Source organism: Macaca nemestrina, chromosome X (genome assembly GCF_043159975.1).
Source record: "Macaca nemestrina isolate mMacNem1 chromosome X, mMacNem.hap1, whole genome shotgun sequence".
Classification (NCBI taxonomy): Eukaryota; Metazoa; Chordata; class Mammalia; order Primates; family Cercopithecidae; genus Macaca; species Macaca nemestrina.
The window spans coordinates 57,739,645-57,757,526 of NC_092145.1; the positions used below are offsets into that span (position 1 = coordinate 57,739,645).

A 17,882-nucleotide genomic window follows, 5' to 3' on the forward strand; every position below is an offset into this window, starting at 1 on the left:
AAAAAACTAGCCGGGTGATGTGGCGGACGCCTGTAGTCCCAGCTACTCGGGAGGCTGAGGCAGGAGAATGGCGTGAACCCGGGAGGCGGAGCTTGCAGTGAGCTGAGATCCGGCCACTGCACTCCAGCCTGGGCGACAGAGCAAGACTCCGTCTCAAAAAAAAAAAAAAAAAAGAAAGAAAGATATAATTCTCTGGCTGCTTGGTTTTCATATCTTTACTTAATTCTGAGCTCAGTTGATCACATCTAGATTACAGAAATAATCTTTTGTGTTTGCTTTATCCTATTATTATTCTGAATAATTAAATCCTCAAATATTTCTCCTTGATGAATGTACATAATTTTGTAAGCCATATAAATACACCTCACTTTTGCTAAGTTACATCTACTAAGTAATATAGATGTGTAAAAAAAAAAAAAAGTTGGGGGAGAAGTGTTTGTCCTTTGCTACATTGATAGGAAATAGAAGCTTTACAGAAAGCGTACACTTTTTTAAAAAGTTATTTGTAATTTCCAATGTGACTTACTTTACCCAATAGACTCTCTACTTTTGTTATAGGTAAGATCCTATGGCTCCAATGGTATGTATCTCTGGTCCCATGCATGAAATACCTCTATGTACTATATATTACATACCTCACAATGGCAATGAAATGTTCCATATCATCTCTCTTTCGATGGAAGATAAGATTACAATGTTCTAATTGGACATATTTAAAGTTCTATAATCACTTTCTGATGACACCTCACTCGTGTCTTCCACAGGCTTTCACACCCCATGGATTCACACATGATGTGTCTCCATCATGATTCCTCCCAGCTCTCAGAAGGCTCACAACTGCCTTCCATCTAGTTGATAACAGCATCTTTCATAAGACACTCTCTGAGAAACTCAGACAGTGAGCTCCATCTTGACAGACACCCAACTCTATTATTCTTATTCTTTCTTTCCTGCATCTTTTCATTTTCATAATTAAAACTACAGACTTGCAATAGAAGGATCTGTTTTTGAAACGTATTTATAAGTACCAAGGCACATATAGTCCAAGAATAAAGTAACATTACAATAAATGATAATAATATTTGTAACACATGGGCCATGAGTCAAGAAGCTAATGTAGTTTACTATTTGATTGATACATAAATAGAGCTATGGTACTAATATATAAAAAACAAATACAATTTTTAAAAATTTATTTTTCATGCTCAAATCACTCAGCTGAGCATATGCATAAAAACTTATTTGGATATTTATCTTATGGTCTCAATGACATTTGAAGAGGTAATTAACTAAATATTAGCAAATGAAAATACCTACAGACTATGAAACCATCCCTATAAAAATTAAAAAATTAATCAGGGAAGAAAGGAGGGAAAGAAATGAAAACAGGCCAAGGCCGGGAGTGGTGCCTCACACCTGTAATCCCAGCTACTTGGGAGGCTGAGGCAGGAGAATCACTTGAACCCAGGAGGCAGAGGTTGTAGTGAGCTGAGATTGCGCCACTGCACTCCAGCCTTGATAACAGAGCAAGACTCCATCTCAAAAAAAACAAAAGAAAAAAGAAAGAAAGAAAGGAAGAAAGAAAGAAAGAAAGAAAGAAAAAGAAAGAAAGAAAGAAAGACAGACAGACAGAAAGAAAGAAAGAAAGACAGAAAGAAAGAAAGAAAAAGAAAATAGGCCAGGCACAGTAACTCATGCCTATAATCCCAGTACTTTGGGAGGCCAAAGAAGATCACTTGATCCCAGGAGTTCAAGGCCAGCCTGGGCAACATGGCGAAACCCCTCATCTACGAAAAATACAAAAATTAGCTGGGCATGGTGCTGTGTGCCTATAGTCCCAGTTACTGGGGAGGCTGAGGTGGGAGGATTGGTTGAGCCCAAGAGGCGGAGACTGCAGCAAGACGAGACTGCGCCACTGCACTCCAGTCTTGGCAACAAAGTGAGACCCTATCTCAAAAAAAAAAAAAAAAAAAAAAAAAAAAAGACAGAAAGAAAGGAAGATAAACCAAGCTTGTAGCACATTCAGTGATTCAGTGTTAATCATTAAGTCAGCTTGCTCTCTGACCTGCTTGACCTGCTTCCTCATAGTTGTTGGGTACTTACTGCTTCAGAATCACACAGACCCTGTTACAAGATTATAGTTCCCCTTAACCGCTGTGTAGATAACAACTTGAACATTATAAAACATTAAGTTTTCCATTTGAGCTATTCTTTCAGTGCTGCGTACCAATGAAACTACTGACGTCAGCTGGTCTGAAGGATTCCACAAGAAGCTGACTCACCAAAGAATGCAGTTTCCACATCCTGATGATTTCATCCCCCTTGCCCTGGTCAATCAATAACTCTAATTTTCCAGCCCCCTGCTCACCAAGATCCACGTAAACATCCCAGCCCAGAACTCCTTGAGGGGATGGATTTGAGGGTCTCCTCCCATCTCTTTTCTTGGTGCCCTGCAATCATTAATGTCTTTCTCTGCTGCATCCCAGTTGTCTCAGGGTATTGGTCTGTTACTGTGCAGCAGGCATACAAACTTGTTGGTCCTATAACAACTAGACACAATCAAAATAAGACCTTCTTTCTTTGTCTGTTATAGACACATTTTTAGGAGAACAGTGAAAGGTTAATAAATACTCGGAGGAGGGTAGGAATCGCTGTAGTGTGGAGAAAGATTACATTCTCAGAACAAAACTGGATAGGCTCAATGTTTTTTTTTGAGACAGAGTCTTGCTCTGTAGCCCAGGCTGGAGTGCAGTGGTGTGATCTCAGCTCACTGCAACTTCTGCCCCCCTGGGTTCAAGTAATTCTCCACCTCAGCCTCCCGAGTAGCTGGGATTACAGGCACCTGCCACCATGCCCAGCTAATGTTTGTATTTTTAGTTTCACCATCTTGGCCAGGCTGGTCTTGAACACCTGACCTCATGATCCACCCGCCTCGGACGCCCAAAGTGCTGAGATTACAGGTGTAAGCCACTGCGCTCAGCCAATAGGCTCCATTTTTAACCACTTACTCTTTTCATTGTTCACTCCAGCAATGCTGGAGTGTGGGCACGGGACTCCTGGAGGCCCCTCAAGATCATTTCAGGGATTTGCAAGGTGAAAACTATTTTCATAATAATACTGATAATTTTTTGCCTTTTTATTTCTCATTCTTTCCTGAGTGTATCGTGAAGTTTTCCAGAAGTTACATGAAGAATGATATTGAATCCGATTGAATAGAAAAGTAGGTATGAGAATCAAGCTGTCTTAATAAGTCAGACTGTGAAGAGATTTATGACACTAATTTTTTCTTTTCTAATTCTTTTTTTGTTTTGGAAAATATAGGTAGTTTTCATTTAAAAGGTTATTTATTTTAACATGAAAAGGTTTACTATTATTATTTTAATTGAATCAATCAATCGAGAATTTTAAAATTATCTCAGTTTTAAATCTAATATGATAAATGTCAATATAAACAACTTACATAAACAAAAGGCATTTGGGGTCCTCAATGATTTTTAGTGTAAATGGGTTCTGAGATCAACTAGTTTCAGAACCTCTGATTTATACTTTACCCTGGTGATCCCATTCAAATACACATGCTATAAGTTGAACTATGTAATTAAGAGGTGATTGTTCTAAATATTTATTTTAGGGGGGGAAAAAAAAACCAGTAACTAAGAGCAGCTGGGCATGGTAGCATACACCTATAGTCCCAGCTACATGGGAGGCTGAGGGAGGAGGATTGCTTCTGCCTAGGAGTTTGAGGCTGCAGTGAGCTATGATCACATCTCTGTATTCCAGCCTGGGTGACAGAGTGAGACCCCATTTCTAAAGAAACAAAATAAAAATAATTAAGAGGAGGTTATACTGGAGTAGGGTGGGCCTCTAATTCAATATCACTGGTATTTTTATAAAATAAACACCATGTGAAAAGATAGGCACACAGGGAGAATGCCATGTGAAGGTTGAAGTTACGCTGTGACAAAGCAAGACACTACAAGAATCTAGGAGAGAGGCCTGGCACAGATCCTACCGTAGACTCTTCAAAAGGAGCACGACCCTGCTGACACCTTGATCTTGGACTTCTAGCCTCCAGAACTGTCAGACAACGTATATCTGTTGTTTGAAGCACCTAGCTTGTGGCATATTCTTATGGAAGCCCTGGCAAACTAGTACACTGTAACTTTAATCTTCGAATAAAAACCAATGATCCCCAAGCCGATATGGTTAGTTTAGACTTCTTTGCTGAGTTTCACAATCACATATACCATATGGCTTCTTAGGCATTTTCCATCTTTACAAGGTATCTGAAAACTAAACGTGTTTAAAATGATACCAGTCATTGTAAGTCTCCTGATAAAATCTGTTCTATTCCTGAATTTGCTTTCTCTGTGAAGTGTACCATCTTCTTTAACACTTGCCTCCTTTGATTTACACATCCAATCAATCATCAGCACCCGTCAATTCTATCCTTTAACACCCTCTCATGATGGTTAATTTTATATGTCAACTTGGCTGGGCCACAATGTCCAGGTATTTGGTCAAACATTATTCTGGATGTTTCTGTGAGGGTGTTTTTGGATGAGATCAACATTTAAATCAGTGAACTCTGGGTAAAGCGGTTTGTACTCCATGCTGTGGGTGGGCCTCGTCCAATCAGTTGAGGGTCTGACTAGAACAAAAAGACTGACATCCCCCAAGCAAGAGAGAATTCTGCAGCAGATGGTTTTCAGACTTGAACTGTAGCACTGGCTTTCCTCTGGGACTCTAGCCTGTCCTCCTGCCTTGCAGAATTTAAACCTGCCAGCTTCTATAATCACTCGAAACAATTCCATAAATCTGTGTGTGTGTGCATGCGTCTGTAAACATACACATCTTACTAGTTCTGTTTCTCAAAATAACTCTGACTAATATACCCCTTGCTGCTTTTTAAATCTCACTGTCACTGTATTAGTTCAGGCCACCATCATCTCTTGTCAGGACTATGACAATATCCTCATAACCTTTATTTCCTTAGTGCTTTCCCCTTCCAATACATTCTTTCTGCTTCTGTCAAAACGACCTTTCTGGCTGGGAGGTTGCAGTGAGCTAAGATCATGGCACTGCACTTCAGCCTGGGAGACAGTGAGATCCTGTCTTTAAAAAAAAAAAAAAAACAAAACCGGAAAAACAAAACAAAACAAAAACAAAATGATCTAAGAAACCTGACTATGTACATCACTTTCCAGTTTATAAACATTCACAGGCTTCCCATTGCTTTCAGGGTAAGACCCTTGGCATAGCAGAAAAGAAAGAAAGATACCATTAGGAGAAATAGATGATGGGTTGATGGGTGCAGCAAACTACCATGGCATGTGTATACCTATGTAACAAAACTGCACGTTCTATAAGGGTACTGCAGAACTTGAAGTATAATTTAAAAAAAAAAAAAAAAAAAAGAAAGAGAGCTCACAATCTGTCCCCTGTCCCCTACTATCTCTTCCAGTTTCTTCCTCAGCTACTCCTCCCTGCACATAAAGGAGCTAACTTTCAGAACTTTTTTTTTTTTTGAGACACAGTCTTGCTCTGTCACCCAGACTGGAGTGCAGCACTATGATACTGCAACCTCTGCCTCCCAGGTTCAAGCGATTCTTCTGCCTCAGCCTCCCGAGTAGCTGGGACTACAGGTGCGCACCACCATGCCTGGCTAATTTTTGTATTTTTAGTAGAGACGGGGTTTCACCATATTAGCCAGGCTGGTCTCGAACTCCTGACCTCGTGATCCGCCCACCTCAGCCTCCCACAGTGCTGGGACTACAGGTGTGAGCCACTGTGCCCAGCCACCTTCAGAACTTTTCTACTGACTTCTTCACTTTCTCAATGATAACTTCCTGTAAATACATATTGCCATGCTGTACTCTAGTGCTTACCTCCTAATAGAGTGACTGCAGTCATGACCAGTTTTCCTGATTCTAATTACGAAGTTTGTTTGCTAAATTATGTTGATACTATTCTATTTTAACACAGCTTTTTACATAATATTACTGTTTTTCTTCTATTAAAATGTTATATTTGTTTCCTGGGTGGAAGTACAAACTATAGTCAATTCCTGAAAATGTTTATATATTTTAAAAGTACGAAGACTAAACTTAACGGTATGGACATTACCTTCGAAGATTAGACATTAAGAGACATTACTGCAAAATACTTGATAATGATTGTTATAATTAATAATTATACTTAAAAACACATAATTAACTCTGGTTACACACTGCCTGGGTTCAAATCTTAATTCTACCTCTCACTATCTGTGTGACCTTGGGTGAGTTACTTAACTTCTCTGTGCCCCAGTTTTGTCATTTTAAAATGAGATAGTAGTACTTTCCTAATAGGGTTCTGTGAGGATTAAATTGGCTCCTAAATGCAAAATTCCTAGAATAGTTCTTGGTGAGTAGCAAGTGCTATATGTTAGTTGTTGTTGTTATCATTTTCTCCTGACAGTGGCATAGGTAAATGGAAAGATTCCATAGTGAGACAACTTGGATTCTAATCTTGGTGCTAGTACTTCCTATTTGTGTGACCTTGGCCAAGTTCCTTAATTTCTATTAGCCTCAGTTTTCTATCTGTAAAATGAGATGATAATAATACCTACCTCATAGAGATGTTGTGAGGATTGACTTAAAATATGTAAAAGTGCTGGGCGCAGTGGCTCATGCTTGTAATCCCGGCACTTTGGGAGGCCGAGGCAGGTGGATCACGAGGTCAGGAGTTCAAGACCAGCCTGGCCAACACAGTGAAACCCCGTCTCTACCAAAAATACAAAAATTAGCTGGGTGTAGTGGCAGGCGCCTGTAATCCCAGCTACTTGGGAGGCTGAGGCAGAAGAATCACTTGAACTCAGGAGGCAGAGGTTGCAGTGAGCCGAGATCGTGCCACTGCACTCCTGCCTGGGCGACAGAGCTAGACTCCGACTCAAAAAATAAAATAAAATAAATATGTAAAAGTCTTATGACCATGCTTGGCATATGGTCAATATTATAGAGTGCTTGCAATTTTTACTATTGTTATCTTCAGTAATACATGGTCCATATTAATCATATTACCTTGTATCTTGTTCAGATTTTGTTTTGTTTTGTTTTGTTTGTAAATTCTCTAAACCTCAGGTGACAAAGGCTATCTATGCATGCTTTTTTATTCTTAAATTTTCAGTGTGCAGATACCTGATACCAATCACTTTCTTTTTTTGCCCTCTCTTCTTTAGAAAGTAAACCAACCAAACCAAACAACTCACCAACAATATACAGTCACTCTTGCTAACCAATAAAACAACTAACTTTATTTATGTATTTATTTATGTATTTATTTATTTATTTATTTATTTATTTATTTATTTGAGATAGAGTCTTGCTCTGTCGCCCAGGCTGGAGTACAATGGCATGATCTTGGCTCACTGTAGCCTCCGCCCCCCAGTTTCAAACAATCCTCTCACCTCAGCCTCCTGGGCAGTTGGGATTACAGGTGCCTGCCACCATGCCTGACTAATTTTTGTATTTTTTGTAGAGATGGGGTTTCACCCTGTTGGCCAGACTGGTCTTGAACTCATGACCTCAAGTGAACCTCCCGCCTCGGCCTCCCAAAGTGCTGGGATTACATGCATGAGCCACTGTGCCTGGCCTCGAACAACTTACTTTAAACTCTATAGACATACCAGCATCTTGTGCTTAGGTTCACAGCTGTGCAAGATGCCTTTCCCTATTTTATTCAACTTGTAATAGTGCTGTCAATATCTCTTAGGACTTAAAATGTTCAAGCCTCCAAGAAAGACTGTTAACTGTTACTGCACTGTCAACAGACATGTGCCAACAAAATGAAGTTAAAAGCTAAGGCTTATCTCCCCATACCAGTTTTTCACATTTCATCTCACCCTCTTCTTCCCTCCCCACTGCCTCATCCAGAATATAATATACTATGGTAAGAAAAGTAGGGAGAAAAACACTATCTCAACAAAATAACATCTTGCGTTGGTTATTAAAAATCCTGAATGCTCAATGTAGGGATATATGAAATACAGACAGCATCATGAGAGAAATTTGGCACAAGTAACTAATACTATTGTGAATTTTCTATGAAAATGTACGTTATAATCCAAAAATAAATAACTGCAATTATTTTGTACTTTTTGCATTTTTATAAAAATTGGAAATATTTTCATACCTTTGTTTATGTCAATGAGTTGTTTCTTTTTCTTCTGGCGTTCTAACTTTTCTTGTTCAGCTTTCTCTTTCGCAAGTTTTGCCCTCCTGGTCTTCTCTTCCATTTCTCTTCTCTTATTGTTTTCTCTCACTGCTTCCTATACATATAAACAAAGTTAAACAAAAACCTTTCTATTACTTATATAATGGAGAAGTTTTACAGTTTTAAATTTGTATAAATATGCAGAGATGGGAAGGTATTACAGCAGCTGGAAGGTGCATACATATACTTTTGAGAGAGACAATTAATTGTAAAATGTCTGTTCTTGAAAAAAGATTTAGAAATAACTCAGTCTTCAATTGCCATTATCTAGGGTGCCAGAAAATTAAGGACATCAATGTTACAGATTTAACAATAAATACGCTTTATCTATTGTTAAAATATGAACTAGTTTGACACATGAGAAGACACAGTAAGGAAATATGACTCAGCAAGTATTTTATCCCCTTTATTGGATACTTTGCTGTTATCTGCAAAATTGAGATTAATAAAAAAACTACCTTCTAGGATTTTTGTGAGGAAAAATGATACGAACATAAAGTGCTTAGAATAGATCCTGATATATTATAATCAAGGAATTTTAGTCTATGATGATGATGGTGGTGGTCCTGGTGCTGGTGATAATGATTACATCTAATGATGCAGGGCATGAAACAGCAGTATTATCACAGAAAAGAAATACCTTCAAATATGACAGCTTTTTACATGCCAAAATATTTAGAAATGCTGAAACATATTTCAAGCTATCATCTGTTTGATTTTGGATAGATTATTTGTGGAACATAGGCGAATGAGTGCATTCCAGCAGATGGTATTAGAGAAAGCTGAATTAATGTGATCAGCTGGAATATCAACTTCCTTTGAGTTCAGATAAATCACGAATGCAGAGACATATCAACTACAAGTTCCTTCCATCAAGTTGCTCTGTTTCTTTTATGATTGATTAAAAATACTTCAGAGCATGTACAAACTATTTCACAAAAACTATTTTGTTCCAGAAACCCTAAAGAAAAAGACTCAATAACAAGAATACATCTACAAGGCTTTGCCTGGAGGGGTTTACATGGAAATAATTTTTTTCTTTATGTTAAAAGACACGGTAGTTTAAAATAGCCTTAAAAACACTTTCAAAATTCTCCTGACGTGCAAGAATTGATTTCTTCCTAAAAAATCTAAATTATTTTACCTTCACTGGTACCTCCCCTTTCTCCCGTCATTGTTTTTGTGCTCTTAGACTCCATAGCAATAGGCTAGGAGCACAAAGGCACCTGGCTATTGCAGACGAACTCAAAGACTACCACTTAAAAATAAACTAGCATACTAGAATCATAATTTTAAAGCAGGGTTTCTCAACCTCAGCACTACTGTCACTTCAGGCTAGATAATTCTTTGGTAGGAGCTGTCCTGTGCATTGTGGGATGTTTAGCAGCATCCCTGGCCTCTACCTGCCAGATGCCAGTATGATCCCACTCCAGTTGTGATAACCAGAAATGTTTCCAGAAATTGCCAAATGTTACATGGAGGAAAAACTTGCCCCAGGCTGAGAACTACTCATGTAAGGGATTTTATAAAGATAATTTATTCACAAAAAATTAGCATCCACTCTGTTAAACCAAGCTTCCTTTTACAGATGTGGAAACTGAATTCTGAATGAGTTTAAGTACTTGGCTAAGGTCACACATTTACGTAATTACAAGGCTGGAAGGGAACACTGGTTTAGTGTTTGTTTTATTGTACAAGGAAGAAAAGAAAATGTGGATGTAACATCAAAAGCGTAAGTAACAACAAAAAATAGATAAATAAGGCTTCATCAAAATTAAAAACTTTTGGCCATCAATAAGTACTGTCAAGGAAATTAAGAGACAACCCAGAATGGTAGGAAATATTTGCAAATCATGTATCTGATAAGAATATATAAGAAGGGCCAGGCGCGGTGGCTCACGCCTGTAATCCCAGCACTTTGGGAGGCTGAGGTGGGCAGATCACGAGGTCAGGAGTTAGAGACCAGCCTGGCCAGTACGGTAAAACCCCGTCTCTAATAAAAATACAAAAAAAAAAAAAAATAGCTGGGCATGGTGGCACATGCCTTTAGTCCCAGCTACTCGGGAGGCTGAGGCAGGAGAATTGTTTGAACCTGGCATACGGAGGTTGCAGTGAGCCAAGATTGTGCCAAGATTGTGCCACTGCACCCCAGCCTGGGCGACAGAGCGAGACTCCATCTCAAAAAAAAAAAAAAAAGAATACATAAGAAGCACTTAAAACTTGATAATAAAAAGACAAATAACCCAATTAAAATGGGCAAAGAGTTTGAATAGATATTTCTCCAAAGGAGATAAACATACATACAATAATCACATGAAAAGATGCTCACCATCGTTAATCACTAGGGAAATGCAAATGAAAACTACAGTGAGGTACCACTTCATAGCCACTAGGAGGGCTATAATTTCAAAATAAAAAAAAAAAGATAATAAGTGAGGATGTGAAGAAATTGAAACTCCTGTGCATTGCTGGGGTAAATGTAAAATGGTGGCCATTTTGGAAAACAGTCTGGCAATCCTTTAAAATGCTAAACATAGAGTTACTATATGATCCAACAATTCCACACCTAGATATATACCCAAAAGAAAATAGATGTTCATACAAAAACATGCACAAGAATGTTCATAGTAGCATTATTCCTAAAAGTCAAAAAGTAGAAACAACCCAAATGTCCATCAATGGATGGATAAACAAAATGTGATATATATCCTTACAATTGAATATTATTCAACCATAAAAAGAATGAAATGCTGATACATGCTAAAACATGTATGAACTTCACAAACATCATGCTAAGTGAAAGAAGCCAAATACACGTCACATATTGTATGATTCCACTTATTTGTAATGTCCAGAATAGGCAAATCCACAGAAACAGAAAGTATATTAGTGGTTGTGAGAGGGTGGAAGAGAGGGGAATGAGAATAAACTGATAATGAATATGGAGTTTCTTTTGTGGGTGGTGGTGGGGAGGTGATGGAAGTATTCTGGAATTAAGATAGTGGTGATGGTTTCACAGCCTTATGACATACTAAAAACCACTGATTTTTCTTTTCTTTTCTTTTTTTTTTTTTTTTTTTGAGATGGAGCCTCGCTCTGTTGCCCAGGCTGAAGTGCAATGGTGTGATCTCGGCTCACGGTAACCTCTGCCTCCTGGGTTCAAGCGATTCTCCTGCCTCAGCCGCCTGAGTGGCTGGGATTACAGGCATGCACCACCACGCCCGGCTAATTTTTGTACTTTTAGTAGAGAAGGGGTTTCATCACGTTGGTTAGGTTGGTCTCAAACTCCTGACCTCAACTGATAAGCCCGCCTTGGCCTCCCAAAGTGCTGGGATTACAGGCGTGAGTCACTGCACCCGGCCAAACCACTGAATTACATACACTACAATGGTAAATTTTATGGTATGTAAATTATCTCGATAAAAATTAATCACATTAATAAATAGATGTCTAAGAAAGACAGGATGGAAGTAAAATTGTAACTCAAAAGGGAAAAAACAATGTGAAAAGGCATCACATATTCAGGCCCTGATACTAATAAGCTATATGATGTTTGGCAAGTAACATGAAAAGAGGCAAGTAGCAGAGGAAAGAAAGAAGGCTAATGCTTGTATATATTTTATTAGTGGTCAAATCTCTGATTTGGTAAACAGTCACCAAGATCTGGGTGGACTATTAGATTATCAATCTAATGGGTTGTTTAGATGCTGAGTGCTGCCATTAGGAATCCTCAGTAAAAGTTTATTAAGATGGAGGGAAAAAAACCACTGGTTACTTGCATTTGTATTTCTTCTTTGTTCTGATAATGACAGCTACTCTTTATTGGAACTCTATTACGTACCAGGGGTTTTAAACATTATCTAGTCTTAAATACATACTTTGTAATCTTTATAGAAAACCTGCAAAGTAGGTATTATTTGTTCCATTTTATACAGGAAATTTAGGTTCAGGTAGGCTAAGTGACATACCCAAAGCTACACAGCTTCTTAAGTAACACAACCACTTAGGATTCTTTGGCATTAGCCTCTACGTTCATTTTCACTATCAGGATGCCCCCCAAATAGAGTTGCCAGATAAAATACAGGCTTCTCAGTTAAATTTAAATTTCAGATAAACTGTGAATACTTTTATTAGTAGAAGTATGTCTCATATAATATTTGGAACATACTTAAATGGAAAAAAATCATGTAATATTTAGGATATGTTGATACTGAAAAATTATCCATTATCTGAAATTCAGCTTCAACTGAGAATCCTCCTATATTTTCATTTGATAAACCTGGCAGTCCGATTCCCAAGACTGTGTTGATTTTTTATAAGCATCCTTTGATAGACTAAGATCATCTAATAAATACAGTAGAAATGATTACAAAAAGAAATGCCCAAATCAAAACCACATTTTGAAAATAGAAATGTTGATATAGATTATTGATAGGCATTATATTGTACATGAACTTGAATCATGCTATTTCTGTAGCATTCTCCATATATTTATTATTTCTGGAAAATACGTTAAAACTAAAAAAAGAGTTCATATAAAAATCAAACTGATACAATTTGCGATAGAAGAAAATAAGGCAAGAGATTAAATTTTTATATGAGAGGGAGGCTTGCAACAGGCACTGCTAAAACAACATGAATGTAGATCTAGTAAGGGATAAAGCAGAACAAGTAATAGGTCTATCAGTTTATATCTGAAATGTTTCAGGAATACATTTAACTACACAACAATCACAATTTGTAATGGCATGTGTAATCTTTAAGAGGCCAAAACAGAATTTAAAAAATCATTTCTGTGGTTTGGCATTATTGACAGTAAATGAAAACATCTACAAAGGCATATATTTTTCAAGCAACACAGACTAGAAAAAGATTCTGGTCCTGATGTCACTGGTGCTGTTTTCATGAAAAGGCCTCATGCTGAAAAGAATAACATATTCCTCTTGGTGTTTTTACTTGGCTCTGGCTTTAGGAAATTAGGGATAGAAAATACATGCTTGTTTAATTCTCTTTCCTTAGGAAATAATTTTAAAAGAGAAAGGGAAATCTTAAAGATACTTTCATATCAATAATCTTTAGTTTTTAAGACATTGTTTAACCCTTCTAAAAATGTAAAAGCTGGTGAGGAAAAAAATTATTTTGAGGGATGGGATATATTCTCATCATCCTAATTCTTACAAAATAAAAATCAAATAATCAAAAGAACGAAAGCAGTAGGAGCACATTTAAGGTCAGGTTAAGAAAATCCCCTAAATAATTGACTGTGATTAACATTACTTTGTACTTGTCAAGCCTCGCTAAACATTTTAAAACACTAACTCATGAGTACTTAAACGTCATTCTCAAGTAAGCATTAATCATTATTTCTCAAGGTTGGAAATGCCAACTGATTAGATTCTGTCATTGTACAGGACAGTGCTCTGTTAAAAGGATGCTAATTGAAAAAGTGTTTTGGTACTAACCTCATACAAGATAAGAAATATGTTTACAGCCGGGTGCAGTGGCTCACGCCTGTAATCCCAGCACTTTGGGAGGCTGAGGAGGGCGGATCATGAGGTCAGGAGATCAAGACTATCCTGGCTAACATGGTGAAACCCCATCTCTACTAAAAATAAAAATAAAAAAATTAGCCGGGCATGGTGGCGGGTGCCTGTAGTCCCAATTACTCGGGAGGCTGAGGCAGGAGAATGGCGTGAACCTGGGATGCGGAGCTTGCAGTGAGCTGAGATCGCGCCACTGCACTCCAGCCTGGGCGACAGAGTGAGACTCCAAAAAAGAAAAAAAAAAGAAATATGTTTACAGAAAAAAGTCTCAGTTTTACTGGCATATCTATTTGTTAAGAGTTGGTAAAAGGTACAAAAGGAGTAAAATATAAAGAAAAATGTATCTAGGATTTACTGCAAAATATTCACCAACCTAATTTTAAATCTCTTGCTGAAACCTCTATTGTCTTACTGAAAAAAAAAATGTGAATAAATTACAAATCTTATTTCCCTTGCTATGCATAATTACCAAGTAAGACCTATGGACTAAAAATGTCATATGCTAAAAAAAAAAAAAAAGAAAGAAAAAGAAATTCATGTAAATGCTAAGACCTCTCATTTATTTCAATTAAGCTTTAAGAAATGGATGAAACTGATTCAGAAAATTCCAAGGAGCCCAGATGCCAGCCTCATTCAGGTCAGGTCTACACGAAGCAAGCATCTTCCAACCTTGCCTTGATATTTGAAAACATAAACCACCACTACCACCACCACCACCATCACAGCAAACAATTTCTTACTACCATTGCTTCTATTGGCTTCCTATTTCAGAGCTGACTGCTGAAGTACTTTACAAGCACCACGAGATCACTGAAAGCTGAAGGCATATTTCAGGGACAGAGAAATAAAACAATTAGTAGTAAGTAAGGATCCTGCAGTCAGAAAAATCTGGTTTCAAATCAAAGCTCCATCACTTATCCTAAAAACTGTGTGACCTTGAACAAGTTAGTTCATGTCTTTGAGCTTGAGTTTCCACATCTGCAGAATCGAGATACTACTTAAATCACAGGATTGTTAAACAGATTAAGTGAAATAATGCTTATATAAAACACTTAAGACAAAGTTTGGTACAGAGGAAATGCTCATTATATAGTAGCTGTGATTACCATGTATAACAGAAACATCTAAAAGTTTGAACAGTAAGAATTCAGTCACTGACAGACAAATGACCACATCTGTTTTCAATGACTTATTTTGCAAACCCCCTTCCTCCTTTCTTTGGGAAGTTATGAGGACATAATCTATGACTGGAAATATACCAACCTGATACTATCTACCCTCATAACTGTACTGAATATGATTTTCAACTGTACCATATTATTGGCATCCAAGGTAATTTTACAATTCCATATATATCACTGTAACTTGGCACTCATGAAAAGAAAAAGAAAACTAGGAATGTATTCATTTTCTCTTTTGAGTTTTGGATCATTCTGGTTACCCGTGTGAATATAGTTGGCAAGACTTTCAGTTCATTACAGTATCAGAAGTTGTATGATAGTAGAGTCACATAACCATAAAATTATGTAAATTAGAAATGTCCTGGTGAACAAATTGGTAACTCCGGCGCCAGAGGAATACTGTGATCACACTGAGGAGTATTTCTTCATTCATCAAGGGTGTTGGAAGGATTTGAAAATGATACTGAGAAAAATGATTTGGCAATGATATAAAGAAACCTGGTATGTATTATATTGAAAATCTTTTTATACACTAAATATGAGTCACTGAGATAGTAGTTTTAATGAAAACTCAACAAAATAGGGGAAATTCCACATTTTGTTTTAGAGTCAGGGTCTCCCTCCTCTGTCACCAGGCTGTAATGCAGTGGTACAATCTTAGCTTACTGCAACCTCGAATTCCTAGGCTCAAGAGATCCTCCTGCTTCAACCTCTCAAGTAGCTGGGACTACAGGTGTGAGCTGCCATGCCTGGCAGTTTCTTTCTTTTCTTTCTTTTTGCTTTCCTTTCTTTCCTTTCCTTCCTTTCCTTCCTTCCTTCCTTCCCTCCTTTCTTCCTTTCTAAAGATGGAGCCTAGCTATGTTGCTCAGGCTGGTCTTGAAGTCACGTGATCCTCCTGCCTTGGCCTCCCAAAGTGCTGAGATTATAGACTTGAACCATCAAGCCCAGCTAAACTTTTTTTTTTTTTTTTTTTTGAGACAGAGTTTCATTCTGTCACCCAGGCTGGAGTGCAGTGGCCCAATCTCAGCTCACTGCAAACTCTGCCTCCTGGGTTCAAGCGATTCTCCCGCCCCAGCCTCTCGAGTAGCTGGGATTACAGGCGTGTGACACCACGCCTGAATAATTTTTGTATTTTTTGTAGAGACGGGGTTTCACCATGTTGGCCAGGCTGGTCTCAAACTCCTGACCTCAAGTGATCCTCCCGCCTTGGCCTCCCAAAGTGCTGGGACTGTAGGTGTGTGCCACTGTGCCCAGCCAAGCCCAGCTAATTTTTAAATATTTTTCACATTTTTAATCTTGAACTCTCTGAGCAACTGATTCTTTCTTAGCTTTAATTCAGACTGTGCTTTTAGAGTTTTTTTTTAACTTTTCTGGTTTTTTTGCTAGACACTGAAGAATTTTTAAATTGTTTATTTCAGTCACCTCTTTTAAAAATAAGACACTTAAAATTTATATTAAATAACCCCTGACCAGAATAACGTCCATTTCCATATTTCCTAGATAAGCATAATTCTAATTTTATGCATCTTGATAAGAGTTTTAAAAAATTTCTTACCTGTAATTTTATGCCCAGAGTAAAAATAATGGGAAATTGTCCTCATTATATGGATCATTTTAAGTCGGGATCCATAGTCCAAACTTTCTAATGAACACAGGATGGCCTTGAGGGGTTGGGAGATCTAGTTTAAATCCAAGCTCCTCTAGAGACTATAGTGCTTTATGCCCTTGGGCCATTTACTTAACTGCACTAACCCTCTTTTCCCAATCTGTGAAATATAGTCATGCATCTCATAATGACATTTAGTACAACAGATGGGACCACATATATGAAGGCAGTCCCATAAGATTATAACAGAACTGATAAATTCCTTTCACCTAGTGAGGTCATGGCCATCATAATGTCAGAGCCCAACACATTACTCATGTACTTATGGTGATGCTGGTATAAACAAACCTACTGCATTATCAGTCCTATAAAAGTATAGTGCATACAATGATGTACAATACACAGTACTTGATACTGATAATAAATGACTATGTTACTGGTTTATGTATTTGCTATACTATACTTTCTACCATTTAGAGTGTATACCTACTTATAACAAGTTAACTGTAAAATGGCCTCGGGCAGGTCTTTCGGGTCCTCCAGAAGAAGGCATTCTTATCACACAAGATGACAGCTCCATGTGTGTTACTGCCCCTGAAGATTTCCAGTGGGATAAGACATGGAGATGGAAGACAGTGATATTGATGATCCTGACCCCGTGTAGTCCGAGGCTAACGTGTGTGCTTGTGTCTGATGAGAGCAACTTCCAATCTTCTAAGCTGCATTCATGCTAAGTGCCCTAACACAGGTGTACCATTTTTATTTTTATATAGTATTTTTATTGTTCCTCTTCTGTTTAGATGTTCAGATACACGAATACTTACCAATGTGTTACATACTGTATTCTGTACAGTAATATGCTGCACAGGTTTGTAGTCGAGGAACAATAGGCTATACTGTATAGTCTAAATGTGTAGTAGGCCATAGCATCTAGCTTTGTGTAGGGACACTCTATCATGTTCACACAAAAATGAAATCACCTAACAATGCATTTTTCAGACTGTATCCCTCTCATTAAGCAACACGATTGTACTTGCACTTCACAGTGTTGGTTTGCGATTTAATGAGGAATCACATATAAAGTTATTAATAACAGTGCTTGGCACATAAAACATGTTCAATAAATGGTGGTGGATATTGTGATATTATTCCACATTTGGGCAATACAAAGGTCCCATGCTTTTCAAGGTCTGTACTCCATTTCCTCCAACCCAGGAGCATGTCCACATGTGTGCGTGCACGCTGGGGAGAAGGAGGAATTCTTTTTGATTTGAAAATCTTGCAATATCAGGTAAAAGT

General features: G+C 37.8%; 1 protein-coding gene across 5 annotated transcripts in view; it reads right to left on the reverse strand.

Annotated features, from left to right (window-relative positions):
• Window positions 1-17,882, reverse strand: part of LOC105497495 (diaphanous related formin 2) — a 919,069-nt gene that overhangs the window by 204,320 nt on the left and 696,867 nt on the right. For all 5 annotated transcript variants that reach the window (XM_071089284.1, XM_071089283.1, XM_071089281.1 and 2 more), the window contains one exon: window positions 8,173-8,308. In XM_071089284.1, coding sequence (XP_070945385.1) covers window positions 8,173-8,308 — 136 coding nt within the window. The remainder of the gene's footprint in view (window positions 1-8,172; window positions 8,309-17,882) is intronic.